This window comes from Podarcis gaigeae, assembly GCF_964106915.1.
Source record: "Podarcis gaigeae genome assembly, chromosome: 8".
Classification (NCBI taxonomy): Eukaryota; Metazoa; Chordata; class Lepidosauria; order Squamata; family Lacertidae; genus Podarcis; species Podarcis gaigeae.
The window spans coordinates 78567500-78591307 of record NC_139684.1 but is presented as its reverse complement, the minus strand read 5'-3'; the positions used below and the strand labels follow the sequence as shown (position 1 = coordinate 78591307).

The 23808-nt window shown below is 42.6% G+C and overlaps 1 protein-coding gene across 8 annotated transcripts in view; it reads left to right on the top strand.

Moving 5' to 3' along the window:
• LOC310851733 (uncharacterized protein) overlaps window positions 1-23808 on the top strand; it is a 112063-nt gene that overhangs the window by 13788 nt on the left and 74467 nt on the right. For 2 of the 8 annotated variants that reach the window (XR_014567795.1, XR_014567797.1), the window contains exons 1-3: window positions 11188-11385; window positions 12659-12805; window positions 17465-17492. Coding sequence is in view for 1 of the 8 variants with exons in the window: in XM_083754398.1 (XP_083610524.1) it covers window positions 7619-7667; window positions 9238-9330 (142 nt within the window). In the remaining 7 variants the exon portion in view is untranslated. Of the gene's footprint in view, window positions 1-7060; window positions 7668-9237; window positions 9331-11187; window positions 11742-12658; window positions 12806-17464; window positions 17597-17895; window positions 18321-23808 lie in introns of those variants that run through there. The other 6 variants (XR_014567800.1, XR_014567801.1, XR_014567802.1 and 3 more) reach the window with 6 other exon arrangements.

Sequence of the window (23808 nt, the reverse complement as noted above, 5' to 3'; positions counted from 1 at the left end):
TAATAATAATAATAATAATAATAATAATAATCTTATTTATACCCCGCCCTCCCCAGCCAAGGCCGGGCTCAGAGCGGCTTACAAACAATAATAAAAACAAGAAGAATGATTTCAACTTAAAAACAAAAATAAAATACAACATTAAAATAATGGAACATTAAAATATTAAAATGTAGCCCCGTCACAGGAGGAGAAGGAAAATAAAAGAAAAAAGAAAGAGAGAGGGGGGGGGGAGGGAATCAAATTGGCTCCAAGCCAAAGGCCAGGCGGAACAACTCTGTCTTACAGGCCCTGCGGAAAGAAATCAGATCCTGCAGGGCCCTGGTCTCATGAGGCAGAGCGTTCCACCAGGCCGGAGCCAGAGTTGAAAAGGCCCTGGCTCTGGTTGAAGCCAATCTAACTTCCTTAGGGCCTGGGACCACTAGGGTGTTGCTATTTATGGACCTTGAGGCTCTCCGTGGGGCATACCGGGAGAGCACAACCAGTTACGGGCTAAGCCCTGTATCCTCACGTCTGCGAGGCGGTGGTCCAGAAGATCATGATCGACCATGTCAAAGGCTGCTGACAAATCTAAAAGGATCAGCAGTCCTGACCTGCCTCGATCCAGTTGTCTACGTAGATCATCTGTTAGGGCAACCAGAGCCGTCTCCGTCCCAAAACCAGGATGGAAACCGGACTGAAATGGATCTAATGCCGATGTTTCCTCCAGAAACCTACCAAGCTGTTCAGCAACCGCTCTCTCAATTACCTTACCCAGGTATGGAGGATTTGAAACTGGGCGGTAATTGGATAGGTCTAAGGGATCTAATGAAGTTTTTTTTAAGAGTGGACACACCACTGCTTCCTTCAGTTCCCCTGGGAATGTCCCCGTGTCAAGGGACAAATTGATAATTTCAACCAGGGGGGTCCACACAACATCTGGACACTCCCTAATCAGCCAAGATGGGCACGGATCAAGGAGACAGGTGGTGGGCCTACCAACTTGGAGGAATCTATCCACATCAGTAGGGAGTATCCGATCGAAATGGTCCAACACTGGACCTGAAGTCAGTCGAGGGGCCTCCAGTTCAGTCACTGTATCTAAATTGGCAGGGAGGTCACGGCGGAGCAACAGGACTTTCTCGCGAATGCCTCACAGCTGTGGGTCGAATTTGTGCTTAAATTTGGTTGTCCTCCTAAGGACGTTATTGACCTAATTATTCTAAAAAGTTGTGCCGGGCGAGAGCTAGCGGATGCAATGGAAGCTGCAAAGTAAGATTTCTTAGCAGCTTTCATAGCCGACTCATAGGCTTTCGTAAGCGTCCTATAAGATGTTCTTGAGGCTCCGTCACGAGTCCGTCGCCATACTCGCTCTAGCCGTCTGAGATCCCGCTTCATTTTCCGGAGCTCCTCAGTAAACCAAGGGGCCCGGTTTCGACGGGGTCGCAGAGGGCGCTTAGGCGCGATCTCATCAATGGCTGCCAAGAGCCGGTTATTCCAGTCCTCAACAAGGTCATCTAATGAGTCGCCAGGAGGAGCAGGGTTCCGCAAGGTTTGTCGGAATCTATCAGGATCCATCAGTTTTTTCGGACGAGCCCAAATAGGTTCGCCACCCGAGCCGGGGAGGAGCGGGAAGTCAATCTTGGCTTTCAGGGCGTAGTGATCAGACCATGGCACTTCCACAGCAGGGAGCATGATCACATCTATGCCAGCCCCAAAGATCAGATCCAGCGTGTGGCCTGCTTGATGAGTGGGCACACCAAGAGGATGAGTGGATGAGACCAAGAGGATCTGGGAATCCATACTCTAAATTTTGGAGGGTGGGAGAAGACTAGCAAACTTTATTTCCAGGATCTATACCCATTGATTGTAAAACAAGTACCCCCCCTACATAGGCCACCTTCAAATGGAATAGCTAATTTTGAGGGCTTGGTAGAGTGTATTTCTGTTTCATTAAGTTAGCTTTAGGTAAGTTTTCACAGAGAGGTCCCTGGGTTCTGTCACACTTTGATTTCCTGAGGCCAAGATTCGTGTCACCAGATGGGAAACCTGCAGTAGGTAGAACAAAATAGAAAGGAATTCCTGGTAGCAGGGGTGAAACTAGGCTTTATTTCACTCAGGCCAAAGGCCCAGTTTGGCACACACAAACCACATTCATTTGCGCGCGCGCGCGCGCACACACACACACTGCTTGGTAGTGCTTGATTTTATAGTGCTTCTTGTGCTGCTGTGATTACCCTGTCTGGGCTTGATACACTTCTCATGAGAGTGGGCCACCTGCCCATTACTTCCTGCACAAGTGAGCAATCTGAAGCCCATGGGCCTCGTGGCAGTTGCAACAGGTTGCCTATGTCTCATACCTGCATATTCACACCATGTCCTGTGTCGGTCATGTTCTAGGCTTGTGGTAGCGCACTTACCAGGACTGATAGTGTGGGCTGTGTGCAGAAGTGTGTGGTGGGATTTCTGAAATCGCTCTGTGCACCTTAATGCTCATTTGATTGGTGCAGGGAAGATCCACTGATGTGGATCCTGAAAACCAATAAGATTGCTATATGACAGGACTTCCAAAGTTCCATTCTGCACCTCACTGCCTATCTGATTGGTGGGGAAGAGGAAGTTATGGTGGGATCTCAGGGTGCTTCCCATCTTGGTGTGTCCAAGAGGGTAGGGGTGTGTGCATATGTGATCGTGAATGGGAAGAAGGCTGTGCATCTGTCAATTTCTGAGTATATTTGTTTATGTGAGATGCAGAAGTTTGTGTGCTTGTGTGTGTGCATGCAGCCCGTCCTGTGGAAATTAGACTTTACAGAATTATGCGGACGGGAGCCCAGGTCATTTGACCCTTTAATTAGTTCCCTTTTCCGTCCTATAAAAACAGCACCAAATGCTTTAAATAAGAAATAACTTTTACTTAGAGTGTTTGCACTTGCAGATTAAAAAATACAATGCAGGTAAAGGTAAAGGGGCCCTAACCATTAGGTCCAGACGTGACTGACTCTGGGGTTGCAGCGATCATCTCGCTTTATTGGCGAAGGGAGCCGGCGTACAGCTTCCGGGTCATGTGGCTAGCATGCATAAGCCGCTTCTGGCGAACCAGAGCAGCACACAAAAATGTCGTTTACCTTCCTGCCGGAGTGCTACCTATTTATCTACTTGCTTTTGAACTGCTAGGTTGGCAGGAGCAGGAACCGAGCAACGGGAGCTCACCCCGTCACGGGGATTCCTAAGCTCTGTGGTTTAACCCACAGCGCCACCCGCGTCCCACAATGCAGGTACATGTTACTTAATTGTCAAATACATAATAAATTGATTTTTTGTAACATAAATACACTTACAGACAAACTGAGGCAGATAGCAGCACACCACTTCTGCTGTTCTCACACAGAAGACAGTTCATAAGGCCCACTGCTGTATCAACTAACTTAACTGTTTCAAATGTATGACATCACAGAGTTCTACAGACTTTGTGAGCATTATTGAGAGTATTGGATGCTTTCATCCCACGTGGCCCACTATTGCAAGTGGATCCTCAGAAGATGAAAGCTGCTCATATTTAGTTTGCTGGATTACATCCAACAAAGGTTGAGATCATGGTCATATTTCTAACCGTGAATGTAGATGCCATTTCTCATGGAATGAGCAACTTTGTGGTGCCACTGAATGTTTCCTCATCTCTCCTCACAAAAGTGACAAATCTGTTTTGTGGCTATTATGACTCTTACATGTTGCATTGCAAGATTAACAATGGCTTTTGCTTTGAGCATTATGTCATTATGCTTTGAGCTTACACAGGAATTCTGCAACTTCTATTAGTATATAATATTTTTGTCTTATTTTCCTCTCTCCCTTTCTGAAGATATATAAAAAATCCATTAATTTATAAATCACCCTTCCAAATTGTATCACAGATCAGGGACAAGAAAAGACAAGAAGGGAAAAGTGAAAAAAAGGGGTCAACAAACTCTCTTTCAATTTGGATTAAGTGAAGCTTCATTTTGTTTTATTTTTTACTTACCTGTAGGATTGCAGCAAGATAATCCTTTGGAAAACCTCATCCCCAAACAAGGAGCTGTTGATCTGGATAATCATGTACAGTATTTGGGTGAAGGGGCAGATGCAGAACATGAGAATGGAAAACAGAAAGAAACAGACATATGGGGAAGCGAATTTGGAAGGAGAGAGGAGTAATCATGATGAAACTTGACAGTGGTTAACTTTGGCACCTCAAATTTCAGTGGCACCCTGTGCACCAAAATCTACCCCCACCCATCTCTCACCTTTTGTTGCATGTCATAGTTGCAGCATCTGCTGCAGCGACTCCAGAATCTCCACACCTGATGCAACCGCACCAGTCGTGCTCCCCTGGATCCATCTTTGCACTGAATGTAGGAAAAGCAAGTATCCATCTCAAAAGCAAATAGAAAAGTATATTATGAACAGTCTCATCTCTCTGCCTAAAACATTCCCAGAACTAGAAAGATGCCTCCTGTCTTGGACAGGAGTTGACATCATTATAGAAGTGTCAAATTTCAAGTGCTTCTGCTTCAAACATTTTAACTTTTGTTCCATCTCTTTGTTTAATCATTGCTGTCAAATTTCCACTTTTTAAAAGGCAGATTCCCTTATTCCGAATAGGATTCCTCGCAAGAAAAGGGAAAAGTTGACAGCTATGGGTTTAATAACAATGACAGTCTAATAGTTTGTAACATTTTATTATCACCAGGCTTGTCAATTAAAGAGTTTTCACAGTTTGCTATTTCTTTTAATATGTCTTTTGATCTTTCACCTTTTTTGATTAGCATTTTGCTGTTTGAAGGAGCCTTTAATAATCACCTTCCCAGCATGCCATACTGTATTTAAATCTGTACATTTCCCTGTATTTAACTCAAAGAAGTCAGTCAAACATTAAATCCCTTTTGCATTATTCCAGTCTTTCTAATAAGCTGTCATTCAGCTTCCATCTAAAAGTGGTATTTGGTTGGCATTTCATAATACTAAATATCAACTTATGATCTGATAAATTTCTCAGTTGTATTTCAGTGTTCTTAAAACCAGATACTATGGACTTTGATACCCATAACATTTCTATTCTTCCAAGGTTGTTTCCTGGAGGAAGCTGGACCAAGAGGAGGCAGGTGATCAGGAGTGTCTTAATCATTCTAGAAAGCTGAAGAGTCAGGAACAGCAGTGGGCCAAACTTGGAAGCATGATGAGGCTTAGTTGGAGGAAAATATAGGCCACGACAAGGAGCACTTTGCCAGCACCCAGGAACAAGAGGTTCAGCACAGTGTCACAAATTGCTAGAATTCTAATAGCACCATACCAGAATTTAAAACAGTGTTGAAAGCAAATTAAATCTCTTTCCCCTCCCAAGAACTCCAAGGACAAGTCACTCCTAATCTGTGCCAGCCTCTATTTCACCACCCTGTGGAAATGAGGCCTCACAGGTTACACTAGATTTCATAGCTCAGCAGCAAAATTGGATTAGGTTTCTGGAACCTCAAGCATTTTGCCAGATTTCACTGTCAGTGGTATGAAACTGATTGTGAGGGGCAGACAAGTGTTCCAACAAGGGATTTCAACCTCGTGCCTTAAAATCTTAGGAATCCTAGGAAAACATGTAGTCCATAATCATCATGCCTTTGTCTCTGACACAGGTAAAAGATAAAAGTGAAAGGACCCCGGAAAGTTAAGGCCAGTCAACAGTGACTGTGGGGTGCAGCGCTCATCTTGCTTCAGGCCGCAGGATCCAGCATTTGTCTTCAGACAGCTTTCCAGGTCATGTGTCCAGCATGACTAAACGCTGCTGGCACAATAGGACACCGTGACAGACACCAAAGTTGCTTTATCTCTCTGTCGTCTTCCAGCTTGCTGTCTTAACATCTGTCTCACATCACTGCAAAACTCTGCTCTCACCTCTGGCTTTGTTTCTTGAAGGAGGGCCCCCCACCCATTTTCTGTTTTGCACAAAGCCCCTTAATACCCCATCAGCTCACCAGGAACATGGTTTGACTATTCTGCCAATTGACTAACTTTTAACACTTACTGGATCCAGGGAATAGATGGGTCTGGCATACCTTTTAGGACCCCTTCGGCATACATTTTAGGACCCCTCCAACCCTCCCCCAAAAAAACCCCACCTCGTAACAATTTGTTTATTTTATTCTGTCTTTTCCCTGATGGGCCTCAAGATGGTTTACAGGTAAGAATAATAACCATTTAAAAAAAAGGAAAAGAAGGAGAAGTATGAACAACAATTAAATATCAATAGAAGTAAACAATACACAAAACAATCACAAGTGGGGAGAATGGTTTGATGTCAAGTCCTGCTTTGAGGCTTTGCACAGGCATCTGGTTGGCCATGGTGAGAACAGGGCTGGGTTCAGCCGGTTCATTTGAACTCTACCAGTTGAGGTTCATGAGAAATCTAACATCAGCCAATATTTCCTCAAAATGCTGCTCAGCCAATTTACCTTCTGAATAAGAAGGGATTCATAGTGCACTTGTTGAAGAAATGTGGTTTCATAGTTTGGTCTAAAATTACCAAACTGCTCTTTTGGCTGAAAAAGGGAAGCCAAAAGCCAGAGAAGATTGGAGGACTATGACGACCAAGGGTGGAGGACCAAGGGTGGAGGACATTTGGCTTGGGGGCCTGCAAGCCTCTCCAAAGGGCTCAGGGAAAGGGATAGCAGGTGGTACATTATAGCTATGCTTGGGGTCAAACAGGAAGCCGGGAAACATCTGGTTGGCCATTGTGAGAGCAGGGCCTCGTTCAGCAGGTTCATTTAAGCTCTGTCAGTTGAAGTTCATGGGAAATCTAACATCAGCCAAAATCTTAATTGCTTCAATATGCTGCTCACCTGGTGTACCTCGCAAGGCCTTCACCATCTTGCCTACAGGGCAGGGCCCAGGCCCTTGCACTCCAGCTGTAAAGACTCCTGCTGCAGTGAGGACTGTGGTGACTGTGGTGAGGACTGCAGGGTCTGTTCCCTTTGTAAGGCCATTACCAGCTGACCTATGAGGTGGAACCAGACTCATGTGAATGAACTCCTTGGGCAGGGCTTGGCGGCGGCGGCCAGGGGGGGGGGGCAGTTCTGCTATTGTTTCCCTGCTCCAAGTTTCTAATTTGTTTAAAACATTCTCAAGCAGCTTTTAATTTGTGGGGTTTAAAAATTCAGCTGTTTTGTTTTGCAGGATACATTCTGTAAAAGGATTGTATATTACAAAACTGAACGTGCCAAGTTGGCTGACTCTAGAGACTTTCCTCAGACATTGTGGGGAAATTGGGGTGGAGAAGGACTGGAAGGTCATTTGGTGAAATTACATCCAAAGGAGATCGATCGTTGTTTCTTAATTGAAGAGTTGTTAATTAATTGAAGAGGCAGTTGGCAGAAGATCATGCCATTCTAAAAAAAAACATTTTATTAATTTCAGCACTGAAATTTGTGTTCCAAGAAAACATTCTATGCAATTTCTAATTTCATCATTTCCCGCCCCTCACTGGACTAGTTCTTCCCACCTCTACTCCCAGGCCTCCCCGCTTTGGCCTATAAATTCCCCCACATCAGCCTCTTCCTCCACAAGTCACCTGCTGGCTTGTTCTGAGTCTTTCTAAGCTTTTGATCTCTTCTGCGCTATGAAGGCTTTCCTCAGGATCTGCCTTCTCCTGGCCCTGTTTCTCCCAGGTGAGTAGGAAGCTGAAATCCTGGATTCTTCTTTTCACTACCAGGGAGGGGATGTGGAATGGACTAAGCTAGAGAGACTGAGATAGGTTCATTGAAGGGGGGAAAAATATGCTGAAAAGATTGGATAAGACCAAGAGCATCTGGGAATCAAAATAGAAAGGAATCTCTGGTAGCAGGGGCGAAACTAGGCTTTGTTTCACCCAGGTCAAACACCCAGTTTTGCACACACACCCCACATGCATTTCCACACACATACACACAGAGGCTGAGAGCCACAATGCAGCCTCTGGAGGCTTCACCAAGGGCAAAGAACTTGGCTAGTCTTCCCTCCCAGCAACAGCACTGCCTGTTAGTGCTTGATTTTATAGTGCTTCCTGTGCTGATGTGGTTGCTCTGTTTGGGCTTGTTACACTTCTCATGAGACTGGGCCACCTGCCCATTACTTCCAGCACAAGTGAGCAATTCATGGCTTATGGACCTCATGTCAGCTGCAATCGGTTGTCTATGTCACATACCTGCGGATTGACCCCTTGGCCTGTTTCGGTAACTGTGTTTCCCTCAGTTGGCCAAGCAGGTGTTTGGCAGGGCAGATGAGCACACATTCGATTGTGATGAAGGTGGATGGGGAAGGCTTTCCTGGTGCATCTTTCTCCCCATTGCCCTCATGCTATGCTCATGCTCTGAGCTGGTGGTAGCACACTTCCTAGCACCAATAATGTGGGCTGTGTGCAGAAGTGTGTGATGGGACTTCTGAAATTGCACTGTACAACTTAATGCCCATTTGACTGGTGCAGGGAAGAAGGGGAAACCACACAGTCAAATATCTGGGCAACAGGGAGAGGTAAGGTGGAATGTGCTGCAATGGGGGAAGGAGATGCCATTGCTTTGGTGTGGGGATGCATGAATCACCATAAAGCTATTTCTCTGTCTGTCACAGTGAGCGGGTATGTTTGTGTGGGAGAAATGGGGGGAAGGTGTGTATATGTATACATGCATCTTCCAACCCAACACTGCTTGTGGATCCTGAAAACCAATAAGTTTGCTGTATGATAAAGGGTCATTTGACCCTTTAAGGAGTTCCCTTTTCCCTCCTCTAAAAGCTGAACAAGACACTTTAAATAAGAAATAACTTTTACTTTGTGTGCTTGCACGTTCAGATTAATATGCACAATGCAGGAAAATGTTATATAGATGATTTGTTTCTAACATAAATACTGTTAGAGACAAACTGAGGCTGATAGCAGTACACCACTTCTGCGGCTCTCATACAGAAGATGGTTAATAAGGGCCACTGCTGTACCACCTGACATAACTGTCTCAAACGTATGACATTACAGAGTTCTACAGACCTTTTGAGCATTAGTTAGCGTTTTGGATGCTTTCATCCCACATGGCCCACTATTGCAAGTGGATCCTGAGTTGATGAAAGCTGCTCCTATTTCGTTTGTTGGATTTATCCAACAAAGGTTCGAGCTCATGGTCATATTTCTAACCGTGAATGTAGATGCTGTTTTTCATGGAATGAGCAACTTTGTGGTGCCACTGAATGTTTCCTCATCTCTCCTCACAGAAGTGACAAATCTAATATGTTCCAACGATTACTTGAGTTTTTGCGAAATTGACAACGGCTTTTGCTTTAAACATTATTACGATGGCTTTTTAGGTGAGTATATCTTTTCTGTTTAATTAAAATTGGGTGTGTAGGTCCACCATTTGGTCCCTGGAGTATCTAAGGATGACCTTTCATGCATTCAGGTGAGTCATTAAGTGCTGGACAACCAAAGAACTGGAGAAGACCCTGTAGAGTCTGTTGACATATAATGGTCTTGCTTTCTTCAAGGGATTTGAGTACATCTGGAAGATTTCTCTTTCTGGGGCCCAAGAAATTCTGCCAGAAAACATGATGTGAAGAAAGAGCCTGAGCTGCACATCAATTCTGAGTCAAGCCTCTTCTTAGCAAAGAGGATAGTTAAAGGACCTATTTCAGGGACCAAAAAAACTTGATCAGAAATAGCCAAGGCTTCTCCGTTCCCATAAGAGAGGAGTGGGCCTTTAAAAAACTGAGCTGCTTCTTGCAATTTGTTCCCCTTCCAACAGCAGGGGATCCAGTTGCCTTTCCAGCACTATGGAATCTTCTAAAAATTGGAATCTTCTAAAAATTGATGATTCTTTGTGAGTAAACCTGAACAACAAGTGATGTGCTTTGGTTAAGATTGGTTTAGTTTAGAGCCACAGTGCTTGGGTTTATTTTGTATTCTGCTTTGACTTTCTGCATGTTTCCCACACCCATTCCCACCACCCTTCTGAGTAATACCCCTCCCCACCTTCTCACTATATAGAAGGGTCTGGCAACTTCTGTTTCAGTGTATCTGAAGAAGTGTGCATGCACACGAAAGCTCATACCAAGAACTAACTTAGTTGGTCTTTAAGGTGCTACTGGAAGGATTTTTTTTTTTTTTACTATGGCAGACCAACATGGCTACCTATCTGCATGTTTTCCTGTTACCTTAATTCCTAGTAGGTTTCTTAATTTGACTGCTGAAGTGTACATGTCTTCCAATTTCGGGATTTTAGAATCCACACATGTGTAGAACCTACTGTGAGTTTAGGATAAGAGATGTAGGTGACCAGACATTATTCTGAGTCATTGGAGACTCAGAAAGAGTATGGGGTGCCACTACACTTTGAGACAAACCACAAAGATGCAGGACAATCAGAGGAATGTTGTGGTACTGGCTCCAAACCTTTGAAAAAGTGATTTCTTTAGTCTACTCCAAGTTTTCTCCCAACTGGGACTGCAGGAGTAAGTGAGAGCGTGGTGACAGCAATTACTGGAGAGTAAGGATCTACTGGCTGTGCTGCAGGGCTGTTGTGTTGCTGTTGGCCAACACAAAACGTATTAGAGCCTTTCTTGGGAACCCCTCCACTGCCACACATACCATGACAACACACCTTGTTATGTGCTTGCATACAACATAGTGCTGTAACACACCTCTGTATTTTCTTTGTACATGTGTGCAGGAGTTTTGTTGTTTAGAATCACATTCCATAACATTTAGAGAGTGCCCGGAAAGTGACATAACTGGGAGTGTGATAGCACTAATCTATGCAAATAGTAATGCATTTAATTCAAGCCTCACATATGTTCTTCATTGAAATGAAAGAGGGTTTATACATTACATTGTTTCAGTGATATAATACCTGCTCACATGAAGACAGGAAGCTACCTCCTGCAGACTCAAACCCTTGGTCCATCTTTATATTGTCTAAACCAATTGGCATGAGGTGTCTACTGTCTATTGGTAATTTCCCCCATCCATACTTGGAGATGTTAGTCATTGAATCTGGGACCTTATGCATCCAATGCAAATGATCTACTAGTGAGTTAGGGCCCTTCCTCTGTAACATAATAGAATGTGTAATATCTCAGCTATGGACTTTAGACAGGACAGCCAATTACTGTTAACATGCTTTCTGTGCTTTCTGTGAATATTCTCTGGCCTTTGCCTCACACCTCACTGACAGTTAACTACCAACTGATAAGAAACATGAGCCTATCGGGGTCTGCTGTTTCCTTGACTAACCAGAATTAAATGACCTGAACCCAGCCCTTTGAAGCAAGATTCAAAGTCATCTTCTCACTATCTGCAAAGCAGCTGCTGCCAAGTAGGCAGTGATGTAGCATGGGAGGGGCATTGCCCTGGGCACATTTTTTCAAGTGGGTGCCACCATGTACTGCCACTATAGCTCCCTCATTGAGGGAACCCACAACCGGGCTGGCCTTTGGGGCTGGAGTGTGGGTGGCAGCAGCAACCGATCCATTCCTGGATCAGGCGTGACTTGGGAGCAGAAGCGTTGGAGAGGTGGTGATACTGCAGCCAAGGGAGTAACGAAGTCCATCTGCCACTATGCCTTGCATGGCTGTTGGAGCTTATTTCTCGCTCAGTACATGGGGCTACTGGGGTGCTGTGTTGGGCTCCTTCATCTTCTGCGTCCCTCTCCCAGTCTGCCCTGCCCTCCGGTGCTCACAGATACACATGCTGGGTACCATGGGCTCATGCATTGCAGCAGCAAGTAGGTCTGCAATATTATAATATCATACTTCCTCAGACCCTGACAGGCACACAAATCTCTCTCTTTAAAAAAAAGCCAACATGAACAGACATATATACATTTCCTCTTAGAAGGTTACATGCATCAAGCACTGGATCCTCCTGGAAAAGCTATCTGAGCTGTGGGTGGGTGCAATAGGGATGTTTGTTTGGGAGCTGTGCGATCCCCAATTCCCACCCCCCAAGACATTTGCTTGTTGCCGCAGTTCTCAACTGATGTGCTAAATGCTGTGTGATTTTTAATTGTACTTTTCTTATTGCCTTTAATTCTTTCATTGTATTTTATTTTCTCCTACAAACTCGGACTTTGAAGTGAACATTCACCACCTCAAAACTAGCCTTCTCTTTTTCCAGGGTTGTCAGTTTTTCTTACCACCTTATTTATTTATTAAATTTATTAAATTTCTATACCACCCTTCATCCGAGGATCGCAGGGCGGTTTACAGTATAAAAACACAAAAATGCATAGCATAGTAATATATTCTTCTTCTGCCTCTTAAAAATATAGTATATGGCATATTCTTGAGTGGGCCTCTGAAACAACTAACTGATTATTAGGTAGAGATGGATGGTAGATTAGCCTGTTTCGAGCCCTTAGCAAAAACAAGTCTGCCTTGACCCACTTATGTGCAATTTTTTAAGGAAATATCCTAGAATATTTATATGTTTTTGGAGAAGAAAATATGTTGTACTCATTGGTTGATTACTAATTAAATGACTTGAATCACTAGCTTGCAAATCCAGTGCTTGACATATTTTATTTTCTTCAGTCACCCATTTGGCATTTTTTTTTAAAAAAACACACATAATCTAGATTTCAGTAAGGAGAGATGTGATTTGAATTTTTGCAGATTTAGTCTTTCCAATTCTTGCTCACAGATGGGTCTCCAGTAAAATCCAATTTTGAAATGGAATGTGCTACAAATTGTCCCTCAACGAATTACAGCTTCTCTACATTAGAAGATTACTTAAAGAGTAACATCTACTGCTGCCAAACTCACTTCTGCAACGAAGCACAGATTGACTGTAAGTAGCTGCATTCTTTTAGATTTATATATCTCTATCAATCCCTGAGCATGAATAGCATTGAGGTTTCACGTTTTCTCATTGGTTGTTCATAGACAAATGATACTGTTCCAGTGCAATAGACATCTTCCTAGTTTACATGGGAGATGATTAGAATCAGCATCACCATCTGTGTCTCAAGGGGGAAGCAAGTGTCCTGTCTGAAGCACTTATTGACAAAGAGCTTCAAATGACCCCTGGGTGATTCTTCATTTATTGGGCGATTGGGGAGCGATAGAGAGATGAAGAACCACTAAAACATCTGACAGTGGGTGCCATTTGCGGACCAGCGCGCAGCACTCCCGATCTCCCTAGAGACAAGCCAGTCGGCCTGAGCTGGCCTGCCTTCCAAGATTCGCGGACCATTGGGGTTCCTGCCAAACCCCTATTTAAACCAGCCAATCTGTGGTGTCACTTAGGGCCAGGCCAAGTGAGTGGACCGCGAGTGAGAAAATTTCATTCCGGTCTGCTCTGGGGTTTTATAAGTGGGGCGGAGCCAGTGTGGGACACACAGTCGGTTCTGGAGCTTCACCCACCCAACCCTCTCTTAGATCCCCTCCTTTTGTGGCAGTTTAACCATTTTCCTTCCAGTTATGTGGGTGTTGCTACCGTCTTATAATGGTTGCTGTTGAAGAGCCAGGAAGGAATTGTCCCTGCTCCGCAGGTTTCACCTTCCCCATAGGAATTGTCACAACATTGGCAGTTTTATTTTTTAAAAAAAAATTTATTAAGAGTTTTGTTAGTACAATAGAGAAAAGACAGAATAAACAGATAATAGACAGAAAAAAGAACAAACATAAAATTTAACATCTTATAATACCCATCTTTTCTTCATCTTTTGGACTTCCTCACATCTCCCGCTCTTGCATTCCAATTTACAAAACTTTAGCCAGCAACTTATCACCTTGTTTCAATTCTTATTATACACATTTCCAATATTTTGTCCCTAACTTTGAATATTTTTATCTAGGTCTTAGGTTCCTAATTTTAACACAATGTTTATTCAAAATTTCTTTTTTTCTCGTAAAATTCACTCATTCTCATAATTTTATCAACTAACTCTATGGGCCCTGTTATTTTCAATTCTCTCATCCTTCTTAGCACTCATATAGTTTACATTGTTTTTGTAGATAGTCCTTAAATTTCTTCCAGTCCTCTTCCACGGCTTCCTCTCCCAGGTCTCGGATTCTGCCGGTCATTTCTGCAAGCTCCATGTAGTCCATCAGTTGCATCTGCCATTCCTCCAGTGTGGGCAAATCTTGAGTTTTCCAATATTTGGCGACGAGTATCCTTGCTGCTGTTGTTGCATACATAAATAGTGTTCGATCATTCTTTAACACCCTCTGGCCAACAATGCCCAAAAGGAAGGCCTCTGGTTTCTTGGGAAAGGTATACTTAAATACCTTTTTCAGCTCATTATATATCATTTCCCAGAAGGCCTTAACCTTAGGGCAAGTCCACCAGAGGTGAAAAAACGTTCCTTCAGTTTCCTTACATTTCCAACACTTGTTATCTGACAGGTGATATATTTTTGCTAGCTTGACTGGGGTCATGTACCACCTATATATCATTTTCATAATATTTTCTTTCAAGGCATTACATGCCGTAAACTTCATACTGGTGGTCCATAACTTTTCCCAGTCAGCAAACATGATATTATACCCAATGTCCTGTGCCCACTTTATCATAGCTGATTTAACCGTTTCATCCTGTGTATTCCACCTGAGCAGCAAGCTATACATTCTTGAAAGTAATTTAGTCTTAGGTTCTAACAGTTCTGTTTCCAATTTCGATTTTTCCACCTGGAATCCTAACTTTTTATCCAATTTAAAAGCCTCTTTAATCTGAGCATAATGTAGCCAATCTCGCACTTTATCTTTTAGTTTCTCCAAACTCTGCAATCTCCAATTGTCTCCATCTCTTTCTAATATTTCCCAATACTTTGGCCATTTGACCTCCATATTGGGTCTTTTCACTGCTTTCGCTTCCATAGGTGATAACCACCTCGGGGTCTTATTTTCTAATAAGTCTTTGTATTTTGTCCAGACATTAAACACTGCTTTCCTTACAATATGGTTCTTGAAATTCTTGTGAATCTTAACCTTGTCATACCACAGATATGCATGCCATCCAAAAGCATTATTAAAACCTTCCAAATCTAAAACATCAGTGTTTTCAAGAAGCAGCCAAACTTTCAGCCAGCAAAAAGCTGCTGATTGATAGTACAACCTTAAGTCTGGCAGGGCAAACCCCCCTCTTTCTTTAGCATCAGTTAGTATTTTAAACTTAATTCTGGGCTTTTTGCCCTGCCAGACAAATTTAGAGATATCTCTTTGCCACCTCCGGAAACACTCCATTTTGTCCACAATCTGTAGAGTCTGAAAAAAAAACAACAGCATCCTTGGCAATACATTCATTTTTATAGCAGCAATTCGGCCCAACAAGGAAAGTTTCAGTCTTGACCAACTTTCTAAGTCCCTCTTGATTTCTGACCAACACTTTTCATAATTGTCCTTAAATAAACTCAGATTCTTTGCTGTTATGTTTACCCCTAGATATTTTACTTTTTAAACCACATTTAACTCTGTCTCTTTCTGAAACCTTTCTGACTCTGAAGTTGTCAAATTTTTTTCCAGTACCTTAGTTTTTTGTTTATTTAGTTTAAATCCCGCCACCCGACCAAAGTCTTGAATCAATTGTAATGCCCTTTTTGTACTAGATTCTGGCTCCTGTAAGGTCAAAACTAGGTCATCTGCAAAAGCCTTAAGTTTATATTGTTTCGCTCCAACCTGAATTCCTTCCACCAACCGGTCCCCTCTAATCATATTCAGGAGCACCTCCAGGACCGAAATAAATAACAGAGGGGAAATAGGACAACCTTGTCGTGTTCCTTTTTCAATTTTAAACTCTTCTGTCACCACATTGTTAACTATCAATTTGGCCTTTTGTTCTGAATAGATTGCATCTATCCCATTTTCAAATCCCCGTCCCACTCCCATCCCTTCCAAGTTTTTCTTCATAAACTTCCAAGAAATATTGTCAAAGGCCTTCTCCGCATCTATAAATATTAGCACTGCTCTCGTATTAATATTTGTTTGCAGAAGTTCTAAAATGTCAATAATATTCCTTGTGTTGGCAAACAAATGTCTTCCTGGGAGAAAGCCTGCCTGATCTTTATGGATCACATCACTTAAAACTTTTTAAAATCTGTTTGCTAAAATGTCTGCGAAGATTTTGTAATCCACATTAAGAAGGGAAATGGGACGGTAGTTCTTAAGTTGTGTCTCTTCCAATTCTGATTTAGGTGCCTCAGTTCCCTGGCTGGGGGGCTGAGAGGGATACATGCCCAATGCCTAAGCCAAAGTTTCCTACATGTGAAACTGTGGGTAAAGTTGTGGCCATTTTAATCATAATAAATGTTGACGTGTATGATTCATTGCTCTGGGCCTGTCTCCTAGGGGAGAGGGGGGTCTCCGCCTGGACACACAATACATTTCTTCCTTGCTCCCTACTAGCCCAGCTAGAGTCTGGAAAGGGAGACTGTGACCTGGGAAGTAGCGAAATTGTTGTCAGGAATATATGTGTGACTAATGGGTGGCAATTTATATTATTGTTTTATACGGTTAGGTAAGTGAACCATTTCTTTCTTTCTTTGGTTTTTGAAGTACATTTTTGTTGTGTGGAAGGAGTTTCAGGCGATAGGGGATGTTGACTTGAGTAAGAGATGCTGGAGTGACTGGGCAGATTGTGTGCATTTGTGAAACAGAATTGGATCTGTGATACTGACTGAGTAGCAGGTATTTTATTATTTGTGTAAATGTAGGGCATAAATTCAGTGTAATGTGTAGTGAGTTGGGAGATGTCTTGGCAAAAGGGTCTCTGAAGAGAGGGAAAAGATCCCTGAATCTAAATATATCTTATTTTTATTTCTTTTGAGATTTGATTGCTTTATTGCATTGCATTGTAGTTATGTGTAAAATTGCTTTTTATTTTATTGTAGTTTGACAGTTTCACACACACACACACACACATTTTTAATTGGCAAACGACTTTGAGACTGTAATGTGGTATGTAAAACATATATAAATGTATTGAATACAAATAATAATAATAATAATAATAATAACTAGCTGTATTTACTATTTTAAAAATGTATATATCTATATGTAGATATATATGTATATACCCTTCAGCAATAGGTGACAGCATAGTTTACAACATAGTAACAAAGTAAACAACATAATGTAGGGCTGCCAAACGTCTGGGTTTTCCCGGCCATATCCATGTGTTTGTGGGAGGGTTGGGGCGGGAGATGTCCTCTCAAGAAATGTTGGAACATATGCCTACCAGGGCTGAGTCTGGCTCACAAATGGGTGGCCTACCACCTGAAGCCTGTCTGGCTTCTCTCTCCCCATCCCAAAACACACCATCCAGAGCAGGTGTAGTCCTGCAATCCGACTGCTGGCACCTCAGTCTAGGTATTCAAGGTAATAACCAGATCTGCATTGTCTGCATGATTAATGCAATCCTCTGGCAGGATTAAAGAACTGAGGCCTAGGATTTTTTATGGAGATATATGGGCTGGATCCATGAGTTTATTGTATGGATTGCTTTTGGCAGGGCCACAATATGGTTTCAATGGGCTAAGGTGTCCGTTCTATGATGCTTCTGACCCAGGAGATTGTCCGAAGTTGAGAAATCTCAGATGTCGTGGTGATGAGACTCGATGCTTTGAGTTTGTCCTTGTTCACAGTAAGTATCACTGCCAATAAATGTGAGGGAGATTAGAAACACAGTTTGCCAGGGTGGGTTGGCTGCTCTCTTATTCTGTTTGCAGCTTCATGCCAGAAAAAAGATTTCATGTTTTGTGGGAAAGGGCAGGTTTCTCTCCCCTGAACATATTACAGTATTATGCAGTAAATAGTTGAGCCTATGAAGTGAGGATCCAGAATGCAAAATTGAGCCTCTCTCTGTCCCCACCCCAGAATTAAGCCTCTCTTGCATAATAACAAAAAAATACATATGTGACCATGCCTCTTTCTCTTTACCAGATGACAGTTCGGTTCCTGATAAGGTTTATAACGGCTGTGCCACCCCAACGTTTTGTGAGTTGGCTAGGACATCACCGTATTATGACTACCTTTCAGGCACTATAACAGAAGCACGATGCGGCGATACTCTGCCTTCTGGAAGGAAGCTCAACAATGAAGGGTAGTTAGGAGAGAAGAATATCTCCATCATTTTGGATTCCACCAGTAGCAGCATCGGTAGAGGTGGAGATTGCCTCTCTGATGGTGGCTTTGCAGAGTTTCTGGAATTCACAGGACTCCTGTGTCTTTTATCTGGCATTTGGTGGAGGCTGAATGGGATGCAGGGCATAGAGAAATGTGGGGCTTGGGAGCTATGTCTATGATATGGTTTATGGGTTAATTTTTCCTTCCTTCATAATCAAAATAAACTGGTGTGGCAAATAAAATTGTGTTGTGTTTCTGCATTTATCAAATTAACAATATTTGGCAGTGGTGGCAGTGAAGGACAGTGTCTTTAGAAGGAACAAATGGATAATTGTTAGTTAATAAAATTACTAATAACTAAGTGGATTAAAACAAAAAAAAATTTCCTTCCAGTAGCACCTTAAAGACCAACTAAGTTAGTTCTTGGTATGAGCTTTCGTGTGCATGCACACTTCTTCTTTTGACTATGGCAGACCAACACGGCTACCTATCTGTAAGTGGATTAAGTTTATGGAACCCAGGCCAATTTGCCAGATTTCCCTGAGAATCAGCAGCATGAAATTCAATGAAAGGAGAGAAGGTTCCTCTGCGATACAATAATAAAATGAATAATGACTTAAGTTGTAAATTTCCTCACTTTCTCCATTAAATGCATTTGTATCTGGGGGCAGGGAGAGCCAGTGTGGTGTAGTGGTTAAGAGCGGTAGTCTCCTAATCTGGGGAACTGGGTTCGCGTCTCCGCTCCTCCACATGCAGCTGCTGGGTGACCTTGGGCCAGTCACACTTCTCTGAAGTCTCTCAGCCCCACTCACCTCACAGAGTGTTTGTTGTGGGGGAGGAAGGGAACAGAGAATGTTAGCCGCTTTGAGACTCCTGAAGGGGAGAGAAAGGCGGGATATCAAATGTGTTAGATGCTTGGTACCCGATAGTCTCGAAGTTGTTGCTGTTGCTAAAATTTGTATTATACCCGGAGGTTCAAGGCGGTTCACAGAATAAAATCAGAATATAAAACCACAAAATACACATTATGTTTCTAGAAGCCCCGGCCAATTTTCCAGATTGCCCTGAGAATCAGCAGCATAAAATTAAATGAAAGGGATAGAGGTATCTGTCCTCATTTCCTCCTCATGAGGAGGATAATGGTATAATGTTGTTATCTAATTGACTCTTGAAGCTTAGATACTTCTCTTTGTTTCTTTTAAAAATGAGAATCTAACATTGGGACTCCCGGCTGCTTGGAATCATGTTGGAGGGGGCAGCGAGAGTGTCATTGTGACAGTGTCCCTCCTTCATCACCCATTTGGCCAAAAAATATGTTAGTTGCTTCCTACTTCCAGGTGGTTAATGTGCTTTAAAATGTCCTCAAGCATTTTTTCCTTTGTTGGGGTGGGTCGGTGGGATGGATATTGGGTTGGGGATTTATTTTAGTATAATTGTTCTGTTTTTGTTTTTTGTTGTTTTATTGGTTCTGTATAGATTGTGTTTTGTTTTTAAGGGGTGGGATCAGGGCTGCCTGGGAGTGGGGCCCCAGCCAAAGCGATGGCTGAGACAAGTTCCACAGGGGGGAAAGCACTGGGACATCTGATCTCAGTGATCATGGGCAGGAGGCGGAGTTACGCTAAGACCAGACCATGTCATTACCGAGGAGGCAGGTTTAGTCGTTGTTTGAAGACTATCCCTACCTCTGGGTCTGACCTTGACCGGATGGATACTGGAATCAACAGGGGAAACCCACATGACCTGAAGGTGTTGCTGTGTAAATGCCAGGTCAATGATGAATAAAACCACTGCCATCCACAACCTGATTGTGGATGGAGGATTTGACCTGGCATGTGTGACAGAGACCTGGTTGGAGGAAGCAGATGGGCCCATCCTTGCCGCTGCTTGCCCACCAGGTTTCTCTTACGCACAGCAACCCAGGTCATGTGGGCGGGGAGGGGGGGTTGCAGTGATTTTTAGGAAGTCACTAGCTTGCACCAGGCGTCCTACTGGGAAGATCCAGTTTTCTGAGTGCATGTTCTGGAAGTTGGGCAATAGGGGCAGTACAGGATTTCTTTTGGTGTACAGACCTCCCCACTGCACCAAGGATTCCCTGTCCGAGCTGCTTCAGGTCGTGGCGGATTTTTTCCTGGAGACACCTAGTTTGGTTGTCCTAGGGGATTTTAACATCCATGCCGACACGACCTTACAAGGGACCACTCGAGACTTTGTGGAAAGCATGGCCTCCATGGGGCTGTCCCTGAATAAATTTGGCCCAACTCATAGTCATGGACATGCCTTAGACCTGGTGTTCACCTCTAGTGACGTGTGTGATCTAACACTAAGTAAAAGTGAAACAAAAGAAGTGCCATGGTCAGATCACTTCCTGGTGCAACTGGACTTCTCCGCGACCCTTCCCCTCTGCAGGGAGGTGGGACCAATTCAGATGGTCCGCCCCCGCCACCTAATGGATCCAAATGGTTTCCAGAGAGTGGTAGGGGATGCTTTATCCCATGTTGATGGCCTTTCAGCTGATTCCCTGGTGGCCCGCTGGAATGCAGAGTTAACCAGGGCTATCGACTGTCTGGCTCCGAAGCGCCCTCTCCGATTGCATGGAGCCCGGACAGCCCAATGGTTTTCTTCGGAGCTGAGGGCGATGAAACAATCTCTGAGATGGCTAGAGCGTCGGTGGCAGAAAACTCACTCCAAATCTGACCGGACACAGGTTAGAGCTCAACATCGAGCCTACCAAGTGGCGATAGCGACGGCGAAGAAGACTTTCTTCACCGCCTCTATTGCATCTGCAGAAAATAGTAGCAAGAGACTCTTTCAGGTGGTTCGCAATTTAACAGAACCACCTTTACCACCGGGGCCTTGTAAGACCCCAAGATCTCCTGCAATGATTTTGCAAAGTTTTTTGCAGATAAAATCACTCATATTCGGAAGGAGCTAGACACCACCGTTGGAGCAGGGCTGGGGCTCTAGAGTGCTAGAGCTCTGTCTGGTCAAGTTGCATGGAATCAAGGGAAGAGCTGGGCGATGGGCTCTGCGGGGTGGTGAATGCTTCCCTCTGTGAGGGAACATTCCCAGATCCACTGAAAGAGGCGGTCATTAGGCCTTTGATAATATATCTTGGGACTTTATGTTAAAGAATTTAGAACACATGGAGGTGGGGAATGAATTTTTTAATGGAATAAAAGTGATATACACTGAACAAAGAGCTAAGCTGATTGTAAACAATATGACTACGGAAGAATTAAAAACATCAAAAGGTACGAGACAAGGATGTCCTCTTTCACCATTGTTATTCATAATAGTTCTGGAGATTTTCCTAAATTCAATAAGGAGAAATGAAGCAATAAAAGGTGTGTCAGCAGGCTGTAATGAATATAAAGTAAAAGCCTTTGCTGATGATCTGGTAATAACAGTGGAAGAACCGCCGGAAAGTTCAAAAGTTGTTTTGGAGGAAGTTGAACAATTTGGTCAAGTGGCAGGGTTTATATTGAATAAGAAAAAAACTAAAATGTTAGCAAAAAATATGGATCAAGGTATGATAGAAACAATGCAACAACAAACAGGGATAGAAGTGGTGAAAAAAATTAAATACCTGGGAATCTGGTTAACCCCCAAGAGTATTGATTTGTTTCAGAATAATTATGTGCCAGTGTAGAAGGGAATAAAGAAAGATCTAGAGGTGTGGGGCCGAATGAAGTTATCCTTTTGGGGGAGAATTTCAACGATTAAGATGAGTGTGCTGCCAAAGATGTTATTCTTATTTCAGACAATTCCAATAATTAAGGGGACAGTGATATTTAAAGAGTGGCAAAGAGCAATTTCAAGATATATCTGGCAGGGTAAGAAGCCAAGAATTATGTATAAGTTACTAACAGATGCGAAAGAAAGAGGCGGCTTCGCCCTGCCAGACTTGAAATTATATTATGAAGCTTCATGTCTCTGCTGGTTGAAAGAATGGATAAAGTTAAAAAATACTGAGTTATTGGATTTAGAAAGTTTTGATAACAGATTTGTCTGGCACGCATATCTATGGTGTGAGAAAAGAAAGATTCATAAAGGTTTCGAAAACCACATCTTTAGAAGATCTCTCATAGAAATATGGGAGAGATATAGAAGTTTATTAGAATCAAGAACTCCCCACTGGCTATCTCCGTTAGAAGTTATGAGTCTTAAGAAAGTCAATATGAGGGGGAACTGGATTACATATAAAGAATTGATTATAAAGGAAGGAGGAAAATGGAAAATGAAATCCTATGAAGAAGTGAAAGAGTATGTGTATGATTGGTTGCATTATTATCAGGTTAACGGAATGTTTAAAAAGGACTTAAAAGAAATAGGTTATGAGGAAAAAGAATTGAAATTTCAAATAGAAATAATAAACAATGAAAATAAAATTTTGTCCAAGATGTATAAAATCTTGCTAGAATGATATACAAAAGATGAGGAAGTTAAATCAGTTATGATACACTGGGCCAGAGATTTGGGTTATAATATACAGTTTAATGATTGGATAAAACTGTGGAATGAAAGTATAAAATTTACGGCATGTACTGCATTAAAGGAAAATGTTATGAAAATGATTTATAGATGGTACATCACACCTGTGAAACTGGCAAAAATGTATAAAACATGTAATAAGTGTTGGAAATGTAAAGAAAAAGAAGGAACATTTTATCTTATGTGGTGGGACTGTAAGAAGGTGAAGGGCTTCTGGGAAATGATATATAATGAGATGAAAAAGATGTTGAAATATACGTTTGTTAAGAAACCAGAGGCTTTTCTTTTAGGAATAGTAGGAAATGAAATAAATAGAATAGACTGTAAACTTTTCCAATATGCAGTAACAGCAGTGAGAATATTATTGGCCCAAAGATAGAAACAGGAACAACTGCCGACGCTTGAAGAATGGAGAATGAAACTGATGGAGTATGCTGAACTGGACAAACTAACAGATAAGATCAGATATATACGAGATCAAAAGTTCATTGAAAACTGGGGAAAATTTTCAGACTATCTGAAATGTGTATGTGATGAGCAAATAACGCTAGTGGGATTTCAAGAAGTTCTGTAAATGATAGAGGACTATTGTATTGATGAAAACTAAGTGTGTGAAGGTTTTTAATTCCAATATAAAATTAGGAAATGCATATTTAAAAATTTGAATAATGGATGATTGTCAGAGAGGTTGAAGGAAGTCTAAAAGAGAAAAGATGTGATAAATTTAGATTGGATACTATACATGTATGTTGGAAAATTTAATATATATTTTTTTAAAAAAAGAAAGGCGGTCATTAAACCGCTTCTTAAAAAAACATCTTTAGACCCGGCCAGTATGGTCAACTATTGCCCAGTCTCAAATCTTCAATTCTTGGGCAAGGTGATTGAGTTGCTGAACAACTCCAGGCATGCCTGGAGGATGCGGACCATTTTGATCCCTTCCAATCGGGATTCAGGCCTCATCATGGGACTGAAACTGCCTTGGTCACACTGGTTGATGATCTCCGACAAGCTAGGGACAAAGGTGAGAGTTGTATCCTAGTTCTGCTGGATCTCTCAGCGGCCTTCGATACAATCAACCATAACATCCTTCTAGACCGTCTAGAGGGGCTGGGAGCTGGGGGTACTGTTATACAGTGGTTTCGCTCCTTCCTCCTGGGCCGTGTTCAGAAAGTGGTGTGGGGGATGAGTGTTCAGACCCCTGGGCCCTCAGTTGTGGGGTGCCTCAGGGTTCTGTCC